This window comes from Kogia breviceps, chromosome 10 (genome assembly GCF_026419965.1).
Source record: "Kogia breviceps isolate mKogBre1 chromosome 10, mKogBre1 haplotype 1, whole genome shotgun sequence".
Lineage (NCBI taxonomy): Eukaryota > Metazoa > Chordata > Mammalia > Artiodactyla > Physeteridae > Kogia > Kogia breviceps.
In genome coordinates, this window is record NC_081319.1 from 73,470,771 (window position 1) to 73,494,628 (window position 23,858).

Sequence of the window (23,858 nt, forward strand, 5' to 3'; positions counted from 1 at the left end):
TGGAAATTCTGCTAAAAGAGCTCTGCTCCAAGGAAAGCAACTTTCAAATGAGGAAGATATTTAGATCTGCAAGTGATAAAGCACTAGCTAAATTTACTGCTATAGTTTCTCCAACAATTTAAACAACATGTTTTAACTATGGTTGTGCTTTTTGCCACAGTCGATTATAAATGCAAATAACTATAGTAAAAATCTTGCCAGTTGTAATCAATCACAACACATTTGTGTAGGAAGGATTTTCCAGACAGCTTTGCATTCTGTTTGCTTTCTTTGCATATCATTCTTTGGGAGGATATGAAGGTGAATAGTAATAACTAGAAGTATCTTTGGATCATCTGTAAATGTATCCTCAAATCCTGAAATAAAGATCTATGGTAAAATTGCAAAGTTGTTCCTCAGGAGAAACCAAAGTTAAAAACAGTCAAGGGGAAAAAATCCATAAAGAAAAACATTTCATAACTCAGTAAAATCCTGAATTGGAATGAAAAATCTTTGTCTATGGAAATGTTGGTGAGGAGCCAAAAATGGATGATAGCTAACAGTTATTGAGCACATACTATGTACTGAGGCATATGTTTTTCATGTATAGTCCATTTGATCATGGCAAATGAAGTAGCAAATGAAGTAGCTATTACGGTATCACTTTCCCCATTTACAGATTAAAAACTGAGACACAGAGAGATTAAGTAACTTGCCCAAGCCACGCAGCTATTAAGTATTAAAATTGGGAGCTGAACCAAGCTTGTATGGCTCCAAAGCCCACAGTCTTAATCAATGTGTTATACAGTCTCCCACAATTACTTCTTCAGAGAGAGAGAATTATAAAGTTCCTAAAATTACTTAATTACGTAACAGTCTAAATAGTTTCTGATGTCTCTGCTACTTTTTAATCTTCCTAAAAATGTTAACAACAGAGTATTAAACCAAGATGGGTCCCCTTCTGAACATGGAGCCCTGTGTTACTACATACTACACCCATGAAGCCTGTCCTAGCATTAGCATAAAGTGCTTTATTTGATAAATAATTGGGATGTAAATTATAAACAAACAAATACCAATTTTGGAATTGGAAAGTTGTGTAGAGTACACCCCAGATCTCTGGGAAAGATATCATTAATGACAAATACCACGAGTACCCCCTCTGTTCCTACCCCCCGACCCCTCTCAACCTGTATTAAGCTTTGTACCAAGATCAGAGAATCCCAAACTTTAGTTCTAGTTTAGTGCATCAGAATCACTTAGAGGGTGATTTAACAACCTGTTGTTAAAACACAGATTGCTCTGATTTAGCAGGTCTGGGTGAGGCCCAAGAATTTGCATTTCTAATAAGTTCCTAGGTGACATTGACGCTGTTGGTCCAGGGATCATACTTTGAGAACCATCAGACCAGACAAAAAGGCAGCTATCTGTAGTTTCATTTTCAATTCACTGAAAAGGCCTCTGTCCAAATAATATCTCAGGAAGGAACCAAAAGTAAAACTCCTTTTACAAGAAATAAAGTCCATCACTATGCATTCAGCAAGAAAGGGAAGGCTACAGCTCCCAATAGATAACCCTCTACATGCTAGTTCTATCACTCAACAAATATTCATAGAGTAGGCAGTATGTATTTGACACTGTTTTAGGAGCAGGGTATACAACAGTGAACAAAGATAGACCCCCGTGCCTTCAGGAAGTTTATACTTGAGTGGGCGGAGGCAGGCAATAAACAAATTTAACAAGTAAATACTGCGTGTAGTATTAGTTGGTGATACATGCTATAAAGAAAAATTGAGCACATTTAAGGAGCGAGTGTGGGGTGAGAGCTGTTCTTTCACGTCGAGTGGTCAGGGAAGGTCTCACAGAGAAGACATCTGAGCAGAGACCTGGAGGACAGGAAGGGGCAAGCCAGGAGCAAACCTGGGAGAAGAGGGGTCTAAGCAGAGGGAAAAATAGCAAGTGCAAAGGTCTTGAGCTGGGAACACACTTCATGTGTTTGACGAATAGCAATATAATGTTTTAAATTATTATGAATGAGGGAAATTTTCTACTGTCCTCAAGAATTAATGGGAAAAATGACACTGAGTGTGTGTTAACATCAGAATATTGGGAAGAAACAAGGAGAGCTCTTGCCACACTCAATATGCAGATAACTTCTCCATTCTGGTATCACAATGTCTTAAGAACACAATTTCACATAAAATGTAGATACAAATAACATCGGTTTCCAGATTCTCTTTTGGATTTTGTTTTAAGCTGCTTTTCTGCTGGGTAATTGCTGAGAAGTCCAGAAGTTTTCAGGCTGCAATTAGCAGAAATGTGGGTGTACTGTGTTCCTATTCACGCTGACAGCTTCCTGCTGCAAGGGCCTGTGGCTCTCTGCCCACACACTCACCCTGCCTAAGGTGTTTTCGTGTAACTCATGTAACTTGTGTACAGGTGAGGGTGCAAGTGCCAAGGTGTTAATACCCCAGAAGCAGCCCTCCAACCAACGATAGACAGGGAGGTTAAATACAAACGCGCTTCCTCCCCCCTCGGGTGGGACAATGCTGAGGCCTGTTCCTTGCAGTCCCCCAGAGAACACCAGTGGAATTGAGTCCCAGTTGCCTACAGTGGTAACCTGCTCTTTTACCTGCAGTGGCTTCCTTTCCTTCCCCACCTCACTTCCCCACCACCTGACTGGTGCCTCCTGGGCTCACCTTGCAAGTAAACTACTTCCACTCAAATCCTGGCCTCAGGCTCTGCTTGAAGGAGTAGGTTGGCAGCCTAAGACAAGTACCTTCTAGCTAAGGAGTCACATCACTGCATGAGGGCATCTCTGATCCACCTGTCCATCTTTTTTTTTTTACTGTCTTTAATTCAAGCAATGCCTTTTATTTTACCACTGGCCCAGCAATTTTCATCACAAGTATACGTTCTGTCAGAGAACTGATAGTCCCCACAATCAAATGGCTTCATAAAACTCTCAGGCCATTTTTCCAGAGGTATTTTATCAAATGAATTACAAATAACTTTAACATGTAGTTATCACTGCAAAAATGATGGTATCATGCAATTTCTTGATTGGTCATTCTTAAGAGGCATCCAGATTGAGACTCATTTGTTTGTGTACAATAATAAAATCCCATATTTTAAAAGTGCATCCTGGGGCTTCCCTGGTGGCGCAGTGGTTGAGAATCGCCTGCCGATGCAGGAGACACGGGTTCGTGCCCTGGTCCGGGAAGATCCCACATGCCGCGGAGCAACTAAGCCCGTGAGCCATGGCCGCTAGGCCTGCGCGTCCGGAGCCTGTGCTCTGCAACGGGAGAGGCCACAGCAGTGAGAGGCCCGCATACCGCAAAAAAAAAAAAAAAAAAAAGTGCATCCTTAGTACAATCTCTGCTTGTTTGATGGACTGCTGCTGCTTTCTCCAAGTTCATTAGCTGTGGGTGGAGTGGCATTATTATCCCTTTCCTCATTAAGATCTTGGAGTACCTCAAGGTCACGCTCTTATATAATTCCACGGTTTTAAGCTGATATGTGTTCCTGTTTTTAAACACATAGCCATGTTTTCAGTTGAAAGTATAATTTTAAAAGTGTTAAAACATGAAGAATATTAGTAAAATCACAAAAGCCATAAATGTGATTTATAAGGAAATTCAGTATAGCAGGAAGTGCAGCCAAGTACAGGTACATGTTTATAAACAACGCATCTGGTAAGTGAAATTGTGGCCTGAAGTTGAACAGATCTGTGTGAGCCAAGGGGTTTTTGTACAATTTGGTGGTTGACCAGTGTTTTCTGCTTGAAAGCCAACTTTGGGAAAAATAAAATGTTTACTGGCAGGCATGTTTGGGTGAATGTCTAATGAAATTAGCTTTATTGAGACCCATGGGGGAGAAGTTCTAGTCTAATCATTCAGATTACCAAATTTACTGAATAGAAGGACATCATAAAACAAATGACACTAACATTTTCATACCTGGGAATATTAATGTTTTATTTTGAAATAATTATAAATTTACACGGAGTTGCAAAAATATTACAGTGTGGTTCTGTGTACCTTCACCCAGTTTCCCCCAATGGTTATATCTTGCATAAGTGTAGTATATTACCAAGACCAGGAAATTGACATTGGTACAATACATGTATAGAGTTCTATGCCATTTTATCACGTGTAGATTCAAGTAACCATCACTGCAGTCAAGATACAGAACTATTCCGTCACCACAGAGATCTACTGATGTTGACGCTGTACCAGTTTGAATGAAGTATAGAAACCTTACTTCCCTTTAAATCCCTTTACCCTCCCCGTTTGTAACTGTCATCAGACAATGCTTTGGTTTTTGCTTCATCAAACATGATTTTTCAAACTCAAGAGAAGAAAAGTTTATTTTATTAGTGTATATTTTTGTTCTTTCTCTTGTTCCTTCTTTTGTTCTAATGTTCCAAGATTCATTCTTTTTACATTTTCCTTCTTTTTAAGAACTTCCTTTATCCCTCCTTTTAGGATAGATATGCTGGCAACTAATTCTCTTAGTTTTCCTTTGTCTGAAAATGTCTTTATTTCCCCTTTATTCCTGAAGGATAATTACACTGGGGACAGGATTCTGGGCTGACAGTTCTTTTCCTTCAGCACTTGAGAATATTCTGCTACTTCCTGCTAGACTCCACAGTTTCTGAAGAAAAATACACTATAATCCAAATTATTTTTTCCCTGTAGGTATCATTTCTTTCTCATTGTTTTCAGATTTATTTTTCTTTGTCTTTAGTTTTCTGAAGTTTAACTAATACTTGTTTTAAAGTGGATTTCTTTTAGTTTATCCTGTTTGGAACTTTCTCAGCTTCATAAAGTTCTAGGTTTATGCCTTTTGCCAAATTTGGGGAATTTTCAGTCATTATTTCCTTAAATATTTTTCAACTATACTCTTTTTCTCCTGTCTTTTGGGACTTTGACAACATGGATGTTACATCTTTTGCTGTAGTTCTCACAGGTTCCTGAGGGTCTGTTCATTGTTTCTTTTTTTCAGTCTATTTTCTTTCTATTATCCATACTGGGTAATTTCTATTGTTATATTTTAAAATATATTAATTCTTTCATCTGACCTCTCCATTCCGCAGTTTTTAATTTCAGTTATTGTACTTTCAGTCTGAAATTCCAATTTGATTCTTCTTTATATCTTCTATTTTTTTTGCCAAGACTTTATATCTTTTCATTTGTTTCAAACGTGTTCATGATTGCTCGCTGAAGCATTTTTATGATGGTTGCTTTAAAATCCTTGTCAGATCATTCTAAGATCTGTGTTATCTATGTTTTAGCATCTGTTGATGGTTTCTCCTTATGGGAGTTGGTATTTTCCTAGTTCTTGATATTTCTTATTTATTGAATAATTTTTCATTGTATCCTGGATAGTTTAGGCATTAGTTACTGAGATTCTAGGTCATACTTAAAACTTCTATTTTAGCAGGTCTCTTCTGACATCATGCTACTGCCAGGTGGGGGTAAGGGTCCCGGTTCACCACTCTGCCTCTGTTGACACCTGTGGAGGGGCCTCATTCCTGTGGACAGAGGTGAGACTTCAGGCTCCCTTCTAGGCCTCAACCGCCCTGGACAAGAAAGGGAGGAGCACCTTGTGATGCTCAGTGACCTCACAGCAAGGTGGGGAAGCCTTGATACTGCTGGATGGTGGTGAACTCCAGGATCCCCAGAAGACTTCCACTGACAACCTGAGGGAGGGGAGAAGGGAAGTTGTTACCTCCAAATGGGGAGGAAAGTCCTCCCACTCCTCAGATTCTACCCTGGCAGCAGCAGAATGGGGTGCCTTGTTACAGCCAGGCCTTTGCTGTCTGGGTGAGGGTGGGGCCATGAGTTTTTCCATGGTATTTGAATGGAGCAGGGCAACCAGTATCTATAAGTTTCTGTCTCACTGGGTTGCCCCCTTTCCTGGTGCCTTAGCTATAAAGAGCAGAATTTTTCTGGCACTTTTGTCTAAGTCTACTGGTATTTCTGGGTTGCCAGTTTCTCCAGCATCCAGTCTGGGATACATGAAGCAACAAAACAAAACAAAAAAACACAGGCAACTCACGGCTGTGTCATTCCGTTAAGTCCTGAAGTCCCCTGGCCAATCTACCTTCTTATCACCACCTTTCAGGGTCTTCTTGTATTCTTTTATATATAACGCCCAGAGGTTTTAGCTGTACTTAGTGAGAGGATTAGAGAGAAGTATGTCGACTTCATCTTTGTCTAGAGACAGAAGTGACTGGCCATAGTTTTAAAGTGGCAAAAAGAATAAAGATTTCTAACTTTTCAACCCTTAGACTGAACAGGGCATTGACATTCACAAAGTACATTCATATTCATTGTTTCTTTGCATCCTCAAAACAACCTGGTAAATGTAATATTATTAGCATCAACCTTTCTCAGATGGTAGAACTGGTTCTGAAGTGAGAGGCCTGACGCAGTCACATAGTGCGTTAGTCACAGGGCTGAGGCCAGAATTAGATTGTTCTACTTGTTGCCAGTTTTTTTGAGCCAGATGAGGTAGAATCATGCGTACACAGAGGTGAATAACTGGCTAATAAGATTTATTTTAAATACTCTTCTGTGGCCCTCCTTCTCTCCCTTTCTGGTCCTCTTGTCTTGAAGGTGCAGGATCTATTCTCTGCCTGTGCAGCAGGACTGGGCAAGCTATGTGACCCACAGCGTCATCAGCAAAGCCTGTTTCCCAGGGCACAGGTGAGAGCCTTGCTGGGCTTGGCTCTGACCCCACTGGAGTGTGGGACTGGCCCTCCCATGAAGAAATCCCTCTACCAAGCCCTGGCCTCCCACCCAGCCAGAGCACAGGTGGACAGGTATTCTCCAACGTTCTTCTCCAAGTCTGAGGTGGTGACCCTGGGAGCTTTCACTTCCCCTTCACCCTCTTCTTCTCATAACTTGAAAGGCTGCCCTTGATATTGTTCATTGTTCGTGAAATCAAACGTTAAAAAGCAATGGTTCACAATAGGTTTTCAGAAACCATCCTGGCTGGCCTTGCTGCAGTGCAGAGGCTTTAGCTGACCAGTGGCGCCTGCTATGGGGACCTATACCTTGGGCGCAACCAGTCTTCCTGGCTGTGTGTGCCCTATTCATTTTGGTCAAACCATGTTCTTCTCTAACACCAAATTTCCAAATTTTTCCAAAAGCACTCACTGTACCTAAAATGAATTTCCTACACCCCAAGCTTTTAGGTAAAGCATAAGATTGGCTGGAAAACTGGGGTTCTGCAGATTTACAAGTGCATGTGATAAAACCCCCGAAAAGTCTAGATTTCAAAGTTTTCTGCCTAAATCTTTAAGTAAAATTCATACTCCAGAATGATGTGCTGCGTTCAGCTTGTGGCTTCAGGTATCCCCTGATAGAGCACCACATACTCCCAAGGTCAATGCACTCCAGCTTGAAAAGCATAACACCAGGTAAAATATCAAGTAAAGCTGCAACCTCTTTTATATGGTGCAGTACCATACACTAAACACATCTGTGGACCTACTAAATTTTATCTTTCCAAAAAATTATTCCAAAACTAGTGAGCAAAGTTAATATGCTAGAAGGCAGTTTTTACCTGTTACTAAACAACATCAGATATATTTCAGAAAAATCAAAGTTCAGAAGAGGTGGAATGTACATCCTAGTGGAGATGTGCTAAATAACAAATAACCACAAAGATTCTTTTACTTAATTTCCCATGATACAAATTTAGAGCTTTATAAATTCTCACCACCAGTCCTGCAATTCTGCAGTCATGGAGTCATAGCACTGATTTGAGTTAAGTAGGAAAAGATGCCTCTAAATTAGTAAGATTCCTGAACTACAGAATTTTGGAAAGAAATGTGATTAATTTTATTTAGCTTTAATTGTACACAGTAACCAGAATTAAGCTACAATAGGTTAACTCAGTATAGCAGCCTTAAAGGGACAGTGTAAGATGAACTGGATTTACACTGAGCATGTGTTCCTGGAGACTAATCTTCACCAGAACAGCAGGCACTTCCATTTAACATCAAAAGTGGCACAGCTTCCATTCACCAAGCCTGCCAAATTATATAATTCTTAAAAAAATATTTTTCAATTTATGGGATAAATATTACTTCAAATATTTTGTATAAAGAGATGTTATTGATACCTTGTATTTTACCATTCAAAGTCCCACAATTCAAGTTTTCCTAAAGTGTGAACATACTATATATGACATATTTAAAGGCAATGAAAACAGAGATTCCCCCAGGCTCTTAGTTTAGTGTTAATTTCCTTGATAACCCTCTCCTCTGCAGATGAATCAGAGAGAGACATGAGTCTGCCTCCATCTGTCCATCCACTATTGAAGAACACTTTCCTGCAGAGTAGGAGCCTGGATTAGTGATGCTGACCAGAGCCCTTGGTGGTGAGCAACACTCAGGAGGAAAGAATGTTCTCACACCCAGCAGACAAGCTCAGGGCACACCACTCCTTCACCACAGACACTAGGGGAGCCACAGTGAACAGAAACAGCATTCCCAAACAGACAACGGCACTCTCAAATGACAGAGGTGAGCCCACCACTGAGAATCACTAAACATCTGAGGAAAGTCTGTACCGGGAAAGCAATGTATCAAACTCAACAACAGAAGAACATTCACATAAAGAGAAAGTACATAGAAAGAAAAGCCAGTGTTTCCAAGAAAGATAATTTTCTTCAGAAGGAAAAGAGAGGAGATCACATGAATAAACAAGAATAGACTTTTTTCATTTCCTACAAATGAAAAATAAAATTGTAAAAACTAAAAATTTAAGAGGTAGGTGATAGAGAATACACATGGCTGAAAAGCAAACCACCATCTTGGAAGACTGAGTAACAGTTTCTTTCAGAACTCAGAACCCAGAGACAAAGAGGTGGGAACTGTGAATGGACAGTTGTAATATTTGAAGGATAGAACTGGTAGTTCTGGATCCAGAAGTTCCAGAAAGAAAGAATAAATAAGTTGGAGGGAAGAAAATTAATTTTTGAATCATCAAAGAAATTAGCAATGTGATGACCCCTGAGCTTGAATATAAGGGTTTTCAGATCGAAGTGGCTGAATGAGAGACAAGAATACATGAATATATGAAAAAATAGCCATACCTAGACAATAGACTCATTGATATAAAATTTCATAAAAAGAAAAAAATCCTAAAAACATCCAGACAAAAAGGGTATTTCCTAAGAAGAAATAAGAGCCAGATTGACACTGACATCTATTCAGCAACACTGCATACAAAGAGACAATGAAGCAATATCTTCATAGCTATGAGAGAAAGGAATTTTTTTTTTTTTTTTTTTTTTTTCCTGTACGCGGGCCTCTCACTGTTGTGGCCTCTCCCATTGCGGAGCACAGGCTCCGGACGCACAGGCTCAACGGCCATGGCTCATGGGCCCAGCCGCTCCGCGGCATGTGGGATCTTCCCGGACCGGGGCACGAACCCGTGTCCCCTGCATCGGCAGGCGGATTCTCAACCACTGTGCCACCAGGGAAGCCCGAGAAAGGAATTTTTAACCTAGAATTCTATACCCAGTCAAACTGTCATTTAACTGTGAAGGGGAGTGAAAAGCTTCAGAAAGCTCCCCAGTCTTGAACTCTCTCTAAAAAGTTATTAGAAGATGATTACCAGCAAAACTAAAAGGGAATCCAAGGAATAGACATAAGTATAAGAAACAGTGATAAGCAAAGAAACAAATATAACTTAGAGATAAGTTTAAGCAAATGCTGATAATGAAAATGATTTTTGACAATCCTGAATAAAATTATCAGTAGATCTCAATACCTAAAGTGCTGGGAAAGTAGGAAAGGCAAAGTAAAAGTGTGCTAAGGTCCCTGCCTGGGGAGAAGAGAGACAGGCAGGCAGGCAAATGGAGGAAGTTCAGATGTTGAGAAAAAATACAAATAAGTTTTAATATCTGAATTTAAACCACACAGAGGTGTGTACACCTTGAGAGAGAAAATGGAAAGTGGCAATAACAACAAAGAGCACAGTCAAACTAACAAACAGCATGAAAGGAAAAAAAATAGAGACTATGATAAATAGAAAAGAAAAATCTGAGAGGATAGCTCCAAACACTATTACAGTAATCATAATAAATATTAACAGGTTAAAGTTACCAATTAAATATCAGGGACTCTGAGTTTAGCTACAAAGGCAAAAGCCAAATATATTTTATTTAACAGACCTATATTTAAAGACAAAATGACACAGGGCAGTTGAGTTAAGAGATCAAGAAAGATAAAGCAGATAAAGGCTAACATGAAAAAAATAGTTTCAGGAAAAATGGGATACAAGAATAAAAGTATTAAAAAGGACAATTAGGAATGCTTCCTACTGATGAAAGATATGATTCACTAGGACCAACTTGAGCAGCCTGGATAAAAATGCTCTTGCCTGTCATTTTTGAAATCCTGTCATCATCCGGGCTGGGCATCTTTGTCAAGTCAGTGAACAAGACAAATAAATCTCCAGCCTTCAATGGAGTTTTTGTTCTAGTAGAAGACAGACAAACAAAGCAACTAGTCAGTAAACTATATAGTACGTCAGATGGTCATAAGTGCTAAAACAAATAAAATAAAATAGGGAAGCGTGACAGAGAATGCAGTTTCAATCAGGTACTAATAAAGGAAGGCCTTCCTGAGAACGGGATACATGAACAAAGACTTCAAAAGAGCTGAGGAAGCAACTAAGCAGATTTCTGAAGGAAGACAATTCCTGGCAGAGGGCACAGCAAGGGCTCAAGGGGGAAGTGGGCTCAAGATGGGAAGGCAGTCAGTAATGGAGGAAAAAAACAGACATCCATGAAACACAAACTAAGGTCCCCTTCCCGAATGATTTTAGAAAGGCTCAAAATAAAACACATGGGATGGGCTACCTGTAAAATGACATAACCCAAAACATTACTAAAAAGAAGAGAATTTTAGAAATGTGTGACATCCTGTCAAGGAGACCTGAATTTAGTCTAAAGAGATGCTGTTGGATTTTGACTACAACTAAAATAGCTTAAGCCTACTCAATTATATTCTACCCACTGTGATGGAAGACAGTATAAAAAGAGAAGCGCTTAACAAGTTTAGGGATCTAATGGACAGCATGGTGACTGTAGCTAACAGTATTTATAAATGTTAAAAGCTGCTAAGAGAGCAAATCTTAAATGTTCTCACCACAAAAAAGAAATAGGAACTACGTGACGAGATGGAGGTGGTAGCTAATACTATGGTGAGAATCATTTTGCAACTTATAAATGTGTCAAATCAACACATATACCTTAAACTTACACAATGTCATGTGTCAATTATATCTCAATAAAGCTGGGAAAAAAGAGAGAAGGGCATGCTTTGAGTAGGATTCATGAGATAGGAGTCTGGGAGATAATGTGTGTCGATATATTTTCAGCAATGTCGTGGTTGAGGGTGTATTGATCAGTGGACTTGAAAAATGGGTTTACTTAGCAGACATATTTTTCATTTGAATAGTAAAGATAGACATATCTGGGGTTAATTCGGTCATAAAATCACCCAAATGATTTCAGGATCAGAAAGCAACCTTATTACTAGTAGTTTCCCATATAGACTCCCTACAGAAAGAGAGTGCTTATCTAAGGGCTTGAGAGTCTAGTCCCAAGACTTTGCCAACATATATTAATAAAATGGCACTCCATTTTATTCGGAATCATTTATTCTCATGTGAATTTGGTTCCAGTAGTCAGCAGCCTGGCACTACCTGTGTATACAGAAACAAAAGGGACCTAAGCTAAGAGTCAAGCTTTGAAATAGAGTTATTACACAGAGGTAGAGTTGGGTCAACCAGAATTAGGCCTCCCAGGTGTCACAGTCCTTCATCTATCTAACCATATGTTTGAAACATTGTACTCAGAAAACAGCACCGGACTTAACAGTTAGACAACCGTCTAGGACTCTGCTACCACTAGCCACTAACTCTGAGCAGTGCTACTTAATCCCTCTAATCCTCAGAGATTTACATATCTTTCAAAATGGGAGTAATAATAGCTATTCTGTCTATCTCACTGGTTTGTTTTGAGGCTCAGAATCTAAATCTAAAACAAACAAGGTGTAAGAATAGAAGGTATTAGTACTGCCATCATCACATGCCCTACAGCCTGAGTACATAATTGATATACTGAAGCACATTATCACAGTTATCTGAGAACTGAAGGCAAGATGAAAAAACCACTAACCCACTGAACAAAATATAAGAAATCCTACCTCTCAGCAACTGGCTTGGCAATGTTTTCAAAAATGGTCTCTTGCTTTGCATCCTGATCAAAAATCCTTTGAAATCTGCAAATGTGAAAACAGTAATTATTTAAAAGCTTGAGCCTTCAAACACTATTGGATTAATACATTTTTTTTTCTCCTGAAAGCTTTTAAATTACCTCATATTTACATCACTGGGCTTACCTAACCTAACACAATGTTTGCCCTGTAGCCCCAAACACACTGTACTCTTGTACCCCTGTATACAAATGGTGGGTAAACAGTATTGCTTTGACAAGATCTGCACAATAAATCCCTCTGAAAAACCGCAGCAGCTTTGAACCAAATAATAAACTGTGTGTTTTTTAGCTCTCAAGAGGGACAGTGTCTGCAATTGGCATCAAATTCAAATCTAGATAAGTGCATGAAATGGAAACCCAAGAACAGGATGTAAACAGCCAAAGAACTTCTGATGTCTGACCTGTAAGAAAAGAATGCAGCTGTGAAATGTATGATTTTTGAACTTGGTTTTAAAGTTTTAAACTGAAGTTTATTTTCCATTAATTAGGTACTGCACCCTAGTATCAGCTACTTAATTCTTAGGACAGTTTGTTTCATTTTGTTGATCATAAGTCAAAAGTCAAACAGTAAATTAAGATAGACCTGTCCTATAAAGGAAATCTTGATCCGACTGGCAAGGCTCGAGCCATGGGGAGGGGGGATGGTGTCCATTGCACCCTTCTTGCAATGGCACCCTGACTTAGCTTAGTACAGGATCACAAGCACAGCTGAAAACCTGTGGGGAGACTCACAACCTATCCTTATACAATGTGTTAACTCACAACCAGCAAGTATAGCCCCCATTCAAACATCATGAAGGGGGTTCCCTGGAGGCACAGTGGTTGAGAGTCCACCTGCCGATTCAGGGGACGCGGGTTCATGCCCTGGTCCGGGAAGATCCCACATGCCGCGAAGTGGGTGGGCCTGTGAGCCATGGCCACTGAGCCTGCGCATCCGGAGCCTGTGCTCCGCAACGGGAGAGGCCACAACAGTGAGAGGCCCGCGTACCGCAAAAAAAAAAAAAAAAAAACAAACCTAAAACATATCATGAAGAAACAGACAGGGAGGGCTTCCCTGGTGGCGCAGTGGTTGAGAGTCCGCCTGCCAATGCAGGGGACGTGGGTTCGTGCCCCGGTCCGGGAAGATCCCACATGCCGCGGAGCGGCTGGGCCTCTGGGCCATGGCCACCGAGCCTGCACGTCCGGAGTCTGTGCTCCGCAATGGGAGAGCCCACAACAGTGAGAGGCCCGCATACCGCTTAAAAAAAAAAAAAAAAAAAGAAACAGACAGGGAGCAATACAAACAGGAAGGAAAGGAAAAAAGGGAGAGAGGGCAAGGAGAAGGGGGGGGGGGGGAGAGAGAGAGAGAGGGAGAGAGAGAGAGAGAGAGAGAGAGAGAGAGAGAGAGAGAGAGAGAGAGAGCATTCATAAATTCATAAGCACAGTGTGTATGTATAACTGATTTAGTTTGTTGTAGAGGGAAAACTAACACACTATTGTAAAACAATTATACTCCAATAAAGATGTTAAAAAAAAAAAATAAATAAATAAATAAATAAATAAATTCATAAGCACAGAGGGCAAAACGTTAACAATTGATGAATTTCCCACAAAGGGTAAAGAGATTTGATTGCATCATTCCTCCACCTCTTCTGCATATTTAAAAGTCTTCAGAATAAAAATTGGGAAAGGGGGGGGAATACATTAAAGCAAAACCTTTGAAACACCCAAATCCTAAGCAGCTTTCAAAGTGCTTAGGAACCTTCGGTGTGTGTGTCTGCCCACACAAGTGAGTTGGGCACATGTTCAAGTAAAGTAGAGACTACATGAAATGTAGGTTTGTTTTCACTACTCAGTAGTTCAGAAGGATGTCTGGAGCTGGGCTGGATATAAAATGGAATGAAATTCATTGTCTTTAATCAACATTAATTTCAAAAGATTCCTATAGCATATCAACCACCCTTTTGAAGAAGCTAATAATGAAACTATATACAAAGAAAGATTGTAAGGCACTCTGGGTACTCATTTAGCAGAGGCCAGACTATATTTCAGCAATATTTACTGAGTGTGCCCAGAACACTCCTCAAGACCCTATAGGTGTATGAGGCCTTCAGACAGAAATGTTGAGATAACAGGCTGCTCAAGTGCTCTTCAGAGCACTACCCGCTGTGATGTCTGAGCACAGACCCAGAGGTGCTTTTAAGTGATGACGCTAAGGCTGTTTTGCTTCTTTTACCAGGTTGGTGATGACTGAGCAAATGAATTAGCCATTCCCAACCCCACTTCCTTAAGAGGAAGGACATCTACCACCATGTAAACCAAAGAGATGGCAGGAGTTTCCATAAATCACACATTGTGCGTTAAACATAAAATATCATCACCCCCAAACATTTTACTTTATATAATGCAGTTGTATAGTAATCTGGAAAGTCATTATGATCAGCTATCTTCTGAAAACCACTGAAAAGCACAATAGAATCAAAGAGTTTAATTAGTCCAATCTAATCCGTTACAGAGGAAGAAATTGAGGCCCAGAGAGATAAAGCAACTTACTCATGGCCGTGGAGCTAATCTATAATGTGCCTTGAGACATAATGTAGGTTTCCTGATTCCTAGCAGGTCCTTTCATTTATTAGGAGGTTGTGTAGGCTTTTTCTAAAAACCATTTCAAATGTGGTAATTGCTTATCTCTTCTCACCCTGAACCTGTTCCTCCCGTCTTCCTCATCCTGGTAAATGACACCTCCATCCTTTTAAAAGTTCAGTCCAAAACCCTTAGAGTATATCCTTGACTCCTCTCTTTCCATCACACTCTATATATGACCCATAAGCAAACTCTGTCAGCTCTGACCTTCAAAATACATCCAGAACCCAACTATTTCTCAGCGTTTCTACTTGCTACTACTCTGGCCCAAGCTGCCACAATTTCTTGCCTGGTCTCCCTTGCCCCCTCACAGTCTATTTCCACATGCTAGCAAGAATGATCCTGGGCTTCCCTGGTGGTGCAGTGGTTGAGAGTCTGCCTGCCGATGCAGGGGATGCGGGTTCGTGCCCTGGCCCGGGAGGGAGGATCCCACATGCCGCGGAGCGGCTGGGCCCATGAGCCATGGCCGCTGAGCCTGTGCGTCCGGAGCCTGTGCTCCGCAGCGTGAGAGGCCACAACAGCGAGAGGCCCGCGTACCGTAAAAAAAAAAAAAAAAAAAAAAAAAGAATGATCCTGCTCAAACATAAGTGAGATTATTCCATTCTTCTGCTCACAACCCTCCATTACCTTCTCTCAGCACTTTGGGAAACGTTCCATATGATCTGTCCACTCTGCTGCCCCTTTAACTTTCTTCTTCCCCTCCAGCCCCCTTGCTTACTCTCCTCCAGCCACACAGATTCCCTCACTCTTCTTCAAACGTGCCAGGCACTCTCCCATCTCAGGAACTTCGCTCTTGCTATATCTTCAGCCTGGAATTCCCATCCCCCAGGTATCTGAATGTCTCATCTCCTTACCACCTTCAAGTTTGTGTTAAAACGTACATCTTTCCTGAAGACCCTGTGAAATATTGCAGCCACCCCTCCACTTTGCTGCCCCTCATCCCAGCACTCCTGTTCCCTTTCCTTGCCTTATTTTTCTCCACAGCACTCAACACTCTGATATATACACCTTGCCCGTCCATCTCCCTCCCACTAAAATGTAAGCACCTAAGAGCAGAAGCTTGGTGGCATTCCCTGCTGTATTCCTAGCCATTAAAACAGCACACAGTGGATGGTTAATAAAGATTTATTGATTGCATGAATTTTCTTGGGAGAAAACAGCCTTGAAAATGCTTAAATATTTATCTCTGAACATATGTATTTTACTAATTTCTTTATTTAAAATACTAAAACCAATGTTTTTAATTCAGAAATTTAGAAAGAATGATTAAGAGATTTAAAAATAAGCAGATAGCACTTTTTCAATAAGCATATGTTTAAATTGCACTCTGTATCTACATAACGTACAGAGTACTTTGGACAGGGGCCGATGGATAGAAACATGGCCAATTGTTTCTTAGCATTCAAACAGAATCATGCTGAATAAAATGTTTTAGCAAACTGTGGCTTTGTGGAGACAGGCCTAGGGTATCTGTCATTAAGTCATAGCTACTAAGGTATGTAGCATGCTTACACCAGTGGGAGAATGCCCCTTCAGAAAAGTAAGTCATATATTTTAAGGCTACTCCTTAAAGGATAGAATGAAAGGCAAAGAGGAGCCAAAAAGACAACGTTAGGACCATCTCACTATGCAACCTTGTGCTAGCCATCCTGCTTGTACTTACTGTAAAAGGAGACACAAGAAGAAGAAGGGGTGGAGGCGCTGGGAGAGATATATACATGATAGACAAAGGGGGGAGTTGTGAAGACCATAAGACAAAGTTATAATAGTAATAATTACAATAATAATGAGGGGGGAGGAGAAATAAGAAGTAGAGAGAGAGAGAAAGAAAGAGAGAAACACACAAAAATATCTGAGATGATTTTATCCAAAGGGCAAGGGCAAGGAATAGTCTCAAAATAAGGCCTATGAAAAACAGCATAGAGAGGAATGCAAGAGAGCAATTAGGATTCTTTCAGCAGGACCCAGGAATCTCCTACCTAAATTTAGGCCAGAGACTAAATATGGGTTTAACTTGGGCTCAAACTTCTCCAGAAATCAAAAGTGGGGATTAAAGGAAATGATGTCATCTGAAACTGGAGAATAAAGGCAGTACGAAACAGCCATAATCCCCCAATGTAAGGCCTGGCTACTAGAATAGTATTCAGACCAAGGGCACTGATGACAATCCAGGGGTAGCTATTTGCTACTTTCCACCTGGACCATACAGTTCTGAATTGTGCTAGAGAAATAAAACGTAACACATAAATATGCATATATGTGTAATTTAAAATTTTCTAGTAGCCACATTTCTTAAGTGAAATGAAACAGGTAAAGTTAATTTTAATAATATATTTTAACACAATATATCCAACATTTTATCATTTTAACATGTAATCAATATGAAAAAAATCTTGAGCTATTTTATATTCTTTTTATTTCATACTAAGCCTTCAAAAACCCTCGATATATCTCATACTTACAGTGCATCTCAATTCAGACCAGCTACATTTCAAGTGCTTAAGAGCTACATGTGGCTAGTGGCTGGTACACTGGACAGTACAGATACAGAGCATACATATGTACACATGAGGTCAGTATACCATTTATGTTATTAAGAAGGCTCACCTATACAGCACACATCTTTAATAAAGTTTAGTCATGCACTGAACTTCTTATAAGAGCTAAACTATAGTGGGCCACAAAGGAAAACAATAACACTTGATAAACAGATATAGTAAAGAAAGGCTGAGATTTTGGGCTATCCTGTTGGATACAGAAATATACCCCCTTTTTAACTTTGGGCACAGCAATGAAAAGACAACTTGAATTCTATCTACTAGATAAAATAGAGAACTGAGGGCTTCCCTGGTGGCACAGTGGTTAAGAATCTGCCTGCCAATGCAGGGGACACGGGTTCGGGCCCTGGTCTGGGAAGATCCCACATGCTGTGGAGCAACTAAGCCCACATGCCACAACTACTGAGTCTGCACTCTAGAGCCCGTGAGCCACAACTACTGAGCCCGCGTGTCACAACTACTGAAGCCCGCGTGCCTGGAGCCCGTGCTCCACAGCAAGAGATGCCACTGCAATAAGAAGCCCGCCCACCAGAACGAAGAGTAGCCCCGGCTCACTGCAACCAGAGAAGAGCCCACGTACAGCAACAAAGACCCAACGCAGCCAAAAATAAAATAAATTAAATAAAATAAATTATTTTTTAAATAGAGAACTGTACGACATTCTCCCCAAGAAACGGTGCCAATGATTTCACAGTGGCTATTAATGCAGTACAAGAGTTAGTTCAATAGTAAAACAAAAATGAAGATGAAAAAAGAAAGGCTTACTTAAATCTGTAGCTTTCTCGCTTATTATTCACAAATCCATCTGCCAAATCATGAGGTAAGATGATCTCCAGACTAGGTGTTAATTTTTCATCTTCATCTATGGAATAAATCTGAAAATGTGAAAACAAGTGAATATAAAATGGTAAAATTATGGCTTGAACAATGACCATGCTATTATGACATGCTTGTAATGGTGTTTAAAAAACTGCACTTTTCAGATAAAAAGTCATAACATAGCATAATTTGGCTAATTTTTCTCTTTAAACTCTGTGCACACTCAAACAAATATATGGAACTGAACAAGAGGTAAAACCTAAATCAATGCCCGATCAAAGCTCAAATCCTCTTTGAATGATGTAATATTCAAATTTGAGTATTTAAGTGTCTGTCTCCATTGTTGAGAAGCTAATAGCCCCGACAACAACATATTATCTAAGTATTGCTTTGGAATTATGTACCAGAAATTAACATTTTACTACAACCAATAAGCATTTCTGAGCATTTCCAAAATGCTAGACACAGAGATGAAAGGACTGGGTCTGAGCCTTCTCAGAGAGCTCACAAGAATGCCCTAATTCAAGTTATGTTCAAAGAAGTAAACGTTTCCACGAGACATATTCAAGCATCTGATAAAAGACATGTGGTTTCAAAGGAGACATGTAATTCATGTCTTTGATGTCATTTTCAAGATTCTCCTCCCAGCTCAGCCACTAATTAGAAAATGACCTGGGAGAAATCACTTAACCTCCTTAAGCTGATATGGAAATAAAGGGTCTTAACCAACCGCCTTTACAATTGTAATATACCGTGATTCTTTTCTTGGTTACCTACTCCTTTATTTATTGGCCAGGAAAAGCAAGAGTCAAGCCTATAAAGAGATTATGGGGAATAAAGAAAAGTCTACGATTCAACGTCCAAAGACCTGGGTCTAACACTGATCTCAATTTACGAGCTGTGTGACCAGCCACCGCTTTCAGAATCTCGGTACCTTATACATAAAATGAAGAAAACAGAATTGCCTCCATTACAAGATTGCTGTGGGGATCAAAGGATGTCATGGAAATGGAAGCATTTTGTAATGCACCATAAAAAATGTTAGTCATGGGCTTCCCTGGTGGCACAGTGGTTGAGAGTCCACCTGCCGATGCAGGGGACACGGGTTCGTGCCCCAGTCCGGGAAGATCCCACATGCCGTGGAGCGGCTGGGCCCGTGAGCCATGGCTGCTGAGCCTGCGCTTCCGGAGCCTGTGCTCCGGAACGGGAGGGGCCACAACAGTGAGAGGCCCGCGTACCGCAAAAAAAAATGTTAGTCATTAGATTTAGAGGTTTTTAAAAAAGACTTCTTGTCTTTCATCAAGAAATAAAATTCCTTCTAACAGGCAATACTTCCTGTTTAAGACCCATTTAGATGCTTGATTATGGGGGGAAAGTCATATTTTTAAATACATAAAAGCCTATCTAAATCTCCAGAAACTCTGAATAATTTTCCTAAGCAGCTTTTTATTGAGCCCTCTCATTTAAAATGTGAGGAACTCATGTAAGAAAAGTCACGCTGTAAAATAAAATTATTTGTAGAAAGTAATGGCATCAGGTCCAAGGCTTTCTGGCTAGGTTTTCTCAAGAGACATTTAAAAATTATATACTATAGGGTACCACATTATTTTTTTAAAAAAAGGTTAATGGCTAGACAGGTGAGTTAAAGGAGTGCGTAAGACATAAAACATGCAGGAGTGAGGGGTGCCATCCATTTTTAAAAATCTGTAACACTCAGTACTCAGAAGAGAAAAAGGACTAATAATTAGAGTAGGTACTGTGACCCTCAACTCCTCTCATTAAGCCATTCTTTGAAGCATTAAGAAAAGTCCCTAACGAAAAAACTTGTTTACTCTAATAGATTGGCTTTCTACCGTTAGTCATAAAAATATGTGAGATAGTTTGTTTTTAATAGATCAAATGCAAGGATGAATATGAAAATATTTCAAAATATACAAAGCACTATACAAATGAAACGCATTGCCATTGTTAGAATGATCACAGAGCATCTTCTTATGTACATTTTAATGTATTAATCTATAAATTATCATAATTTAAAATATAGTGCCTTAGGGAATACGATTAAGGAAGTAATGGAGCCACAAAATGAAGAGAAAAAAAAAACACCTTTGAATCACTCCTGGTTTAATGTTACAAGGGGCATTTCTAGGCAGAGAAACAACCACACAATCTTTGGGGGGCAAAAGGATAAGGTGCTAAAAGTGGTATTTCTAAGGCAGAGCAGGGGCACAGATGAACTCAAAATTCGTTCATCTGTGTTCTCTTATGTTTGTGTTATGCGGCATAATGTTGCATCTCGGTAAGAATCTGACATTATTAAAATACACTGTGATACCTAAAAATACTTCCTGGAGTAGCAAACAAGCCACTCCACAGAATCTCACCAAAGAAATGCAAAAGGAGGCACACTGAAATATTCAAACATTGCATTTTAAGGAATGAGGAAGTTCAAATTAAATCCAGCGTTCTCCATCAACCCACCACCACCCCCAGTCCCACTTCTATCCATCTTCTCATGTTACCATATCCAAGCACCTGTTTCTGACTGCTGAGTCAATGTAGACAAGTTCAATATTTTTAGCTAAGAATCTGAGGAGGGCTTGGGGGGCAGGGAAATGTTACATATAATTTTTATAAGTGATGCACTTTTACAACCCTTCTTGAAAATGAATGTAGGAGGAGAGAAAATGGGATGATACCCATGGCTCCTTTCTATACTCTTTATTCCTTAAAATTAAAAAAAAAAAAAGCCAGTATTTTCTTTGAAGTCTTTTCATGCATCTTTTCCTAAATGTATTCCACGAATGAAAAGACTGAAGATGATGACGATGACAAGACACTACATTCTCCTTGTTTTAAACACATAAATTACATGAGGCAAATGCTAAATTATGAGCTGCTATGATGTTACATATATACATACACACTGTGTAGATATGGGGTAGAGATAAAATATTATTAATAATATGCCCATTCCAGAGACTCGTGAACAGGACTCAGATTGCCCTTGCCTATATCCTTATTTTGTGAGGCAAAAAGGTTTTGTCCCAAGAGCCAAGAGCTTTGAAATAAAAAAATCTTTAAGTAAAATCAGGGTTCTGCCACTCAGTAGGTGGGTGGCTTGGTCAAATTATTTAACCTGTCTGAGGCTCAGCTCCCTCATCTATAAAATGAAGAAAATGACATCAATCTTGCAGAGTTCTCTTGAGACCCGGGGATAATGTAGACAAAGCATCTAAGTGGTAAGAATGACTATGGTCCTTCCCAGGGAAAGAAAACAACGTTTGAGAAGCATTCAAAGTACAATATCTCTGCTCAGAGTAAGGGTCATGTCTTAACTTTCTTTGTACCCTTTCAAGTTTAGCACCCGAGAGGAAACACCTAATAATGCCCAGTTAATGTTTTCTGAATAAAAAGTGTACGTGTATTCTCTGTGTCAGGATGCATAAATATCTATCCATATCTGCAATGAGTGTATGTCAACGTTCATGCTTCTGTTCCTGATAACAATATAGTTAGTCAGTAAATTCTAAGGGCCCATTGCGTGCAGAGCATTGTGTATGCTTTGTATATCTTTATCTGTAACTATTATCCTATCATCTCAGACGTGGATAGACACGTTTCTCTTGGTTGCACGTTTTGCCTGAGGACGAAAGAGAAGCTTGAGTGTACCTGGGTGGGCAGAGCTGCGTGACGACTGTCTTCCAGAAAGGTGCAATAACGGTGAACAGCTGAGGCGCAGTCTATGTGAGCGTACACGCAGACGTACCTGCACGTGTACGTGTCTGCCGCTGCGTGAACATGTGTGTCCGGGGGTACGCATGTGGCTCTGTGAAGGTTAGTCTGGACCCGCAGGGCTGGGTTGGGTGGGAGTGTACTGGGTGTCTGTCTGTCCGCGCCCCTGACAGCAATGCGCTGGAGTCTGAGAGGCTACCCGGGCTCCGGGTCCAAGTGTGCTTAACTCCGGGCCGCAACCAGCGCCTGGTGCCGAACCACTCACCCCGGCCCAGGCCCCTCGCGTGCCGCCCCTCCCCCGGTCTGGGAGGCCCCGCCGCGCCGGCGCCCGTGCTCCGACCCGTACCCCTTGTTGCTGCTTCCGGACAGTGGGCTTCACCCGGGCGAAAATTTGGATAGTCTGCTTCACCATCTCCTCCCCGCTTCTTGCACTGACCCTTGACCTCTCTCTCAGGCCGTGGCTCCCGAAACTTCTGACTCCCGCCACCTCAGGCGAGACGAAACCTTAGCGACAGTAACTAGGGACACTACCCAAGGAGCACCGCGCCAACCAGGACCGCCTCCTCTCCCTAATTGGTTGCTGACGGGCTGGGGAGGAAGGATTGAGGGTGGGGCGGGGCAGAGCCTAGCGGGGAGAGTTGCGCATGCGCATGGTCAGGTCTGGCATCTGGCTTAACGCCAGAGCTGGCGTCGAGAGTGGTTAATGGGTTGATAACCGTCGTGCCTTGCTAGTTCTTCAATCCATTCCTTCTCTCTGCCAACACCTCTTTTTAGCACTGAAGTCATTCTGGTTTTTATTATTCATTCATTGAAGAAATGGCACTTGATCTGTGACAGCAATATACTGGCCCTGGATCCTGAGCTGAGCAAAACTTCCTGTGCCCACTTGGATATTAGGATCTGATGAAGGAGACAGAGTTTTAATAGGAAATTACAAGTTATATTGGGGTAAGCGCGGGGTTCTGTGGAAGGGCACCTCATCTAGTTCTGTTTTGGAAGAGGCCAAAGTTGGAGGAAGGGGGACTGTTTCCCATGCAGTGGTCCTGTCATGAAAGGATGGGCTCCGGTGTGCACTGTTGGTGGGAATGTGAGTTGGTACAGTCACTATGGAAAATAGTGTGCACGTTCCTTAAAAAATTCAAAATAGAACTGCCATGTGATCCAGCAATTCCACTCCTGGGTATATATCCAAAAGAATTGAAATCAGAGGGATATTTGCACTCCCATGTACACAGCAATATTAGCCAAGATATGGAACCAACCTAATTGCCCACTAATGGATGAATGGATAAAGAAAATGTGATATGTATAATGGGATATTATTTTATACATATATTATGTTTTATGTTTATAATGGGGATATATATGAAGATTATTCTGCCAAAAAAGAAGATTATTCCTGCCATTTGCAGCAACGTGGATGGGCATTATGCTTTGTGAAATATGTTGGAAAAGACAAATACTGTATGCTCTCACTTATATGTGGAATCAAAAAAAGTTGAACTCATAGAAACAGAGAGTAGAATGGTAGTTTCCAGGGGCTGGGGGGTGGAGGAAATGGGGAGGTATTGAGCAAAGGGTAGGAACTTCCAGTTATAAGTTCAAGGGACTTAACATACAGCATGGTAACTAGAGTTAACAATATCATGTTATATATTTGCTAAGAGAGTAAATCTTAAATGTTCTTTTCAGGAAAAAAAGTAATAATGAGGTGATAGAGTTGTTAACTAGCCTCATAGTGAGAATCATTTCATAATAGATGCATGCATCAAATTATCACATTGTATACCTTAAACTTATATGTCAATTATATCTCAGTAAAGCTGGAAAATAAGTAAG

General features: G+C 40.5%; 1 protein-coding gene across 3 annotated transcripts in view; it reads right to left on the bottom strand.

Annotated features, from left to right (window-relative positions):
• Positions 1-22,586, bottom strand: part of KIF6 (kinesin family member 6) — a 400,730-nt gene extending 378,144 nt beyond the window's left edge. For all 3 annotated transcript variants that reach the window (XM_067006146.1, XM_067006147.1, XM_067006148.1), the window contains exons 1-3: positions 22,366-22,586; positions 18,231-18,340; positions 12,215-12,289 (exon numbers count right to left, since the gene is read on the bottom strand). In XM_067006146.1, the coding sequence (XP_066862247.1) occupies positions 12,215-12,289; positions 18,231-18,340; positions 22,366-22,431 (251 nt within the window). In that variant the 5' untranslated portion in view covers positions 22,432-22,586. The remainder of the gene's footprint in view (positions 1-12,214; positions 12,290-18,230; positions 18,341-22,365) is intronic.
• Between the last annotated feature and the right edge of the window lie 1,272 nt (positions 22,587-23,858).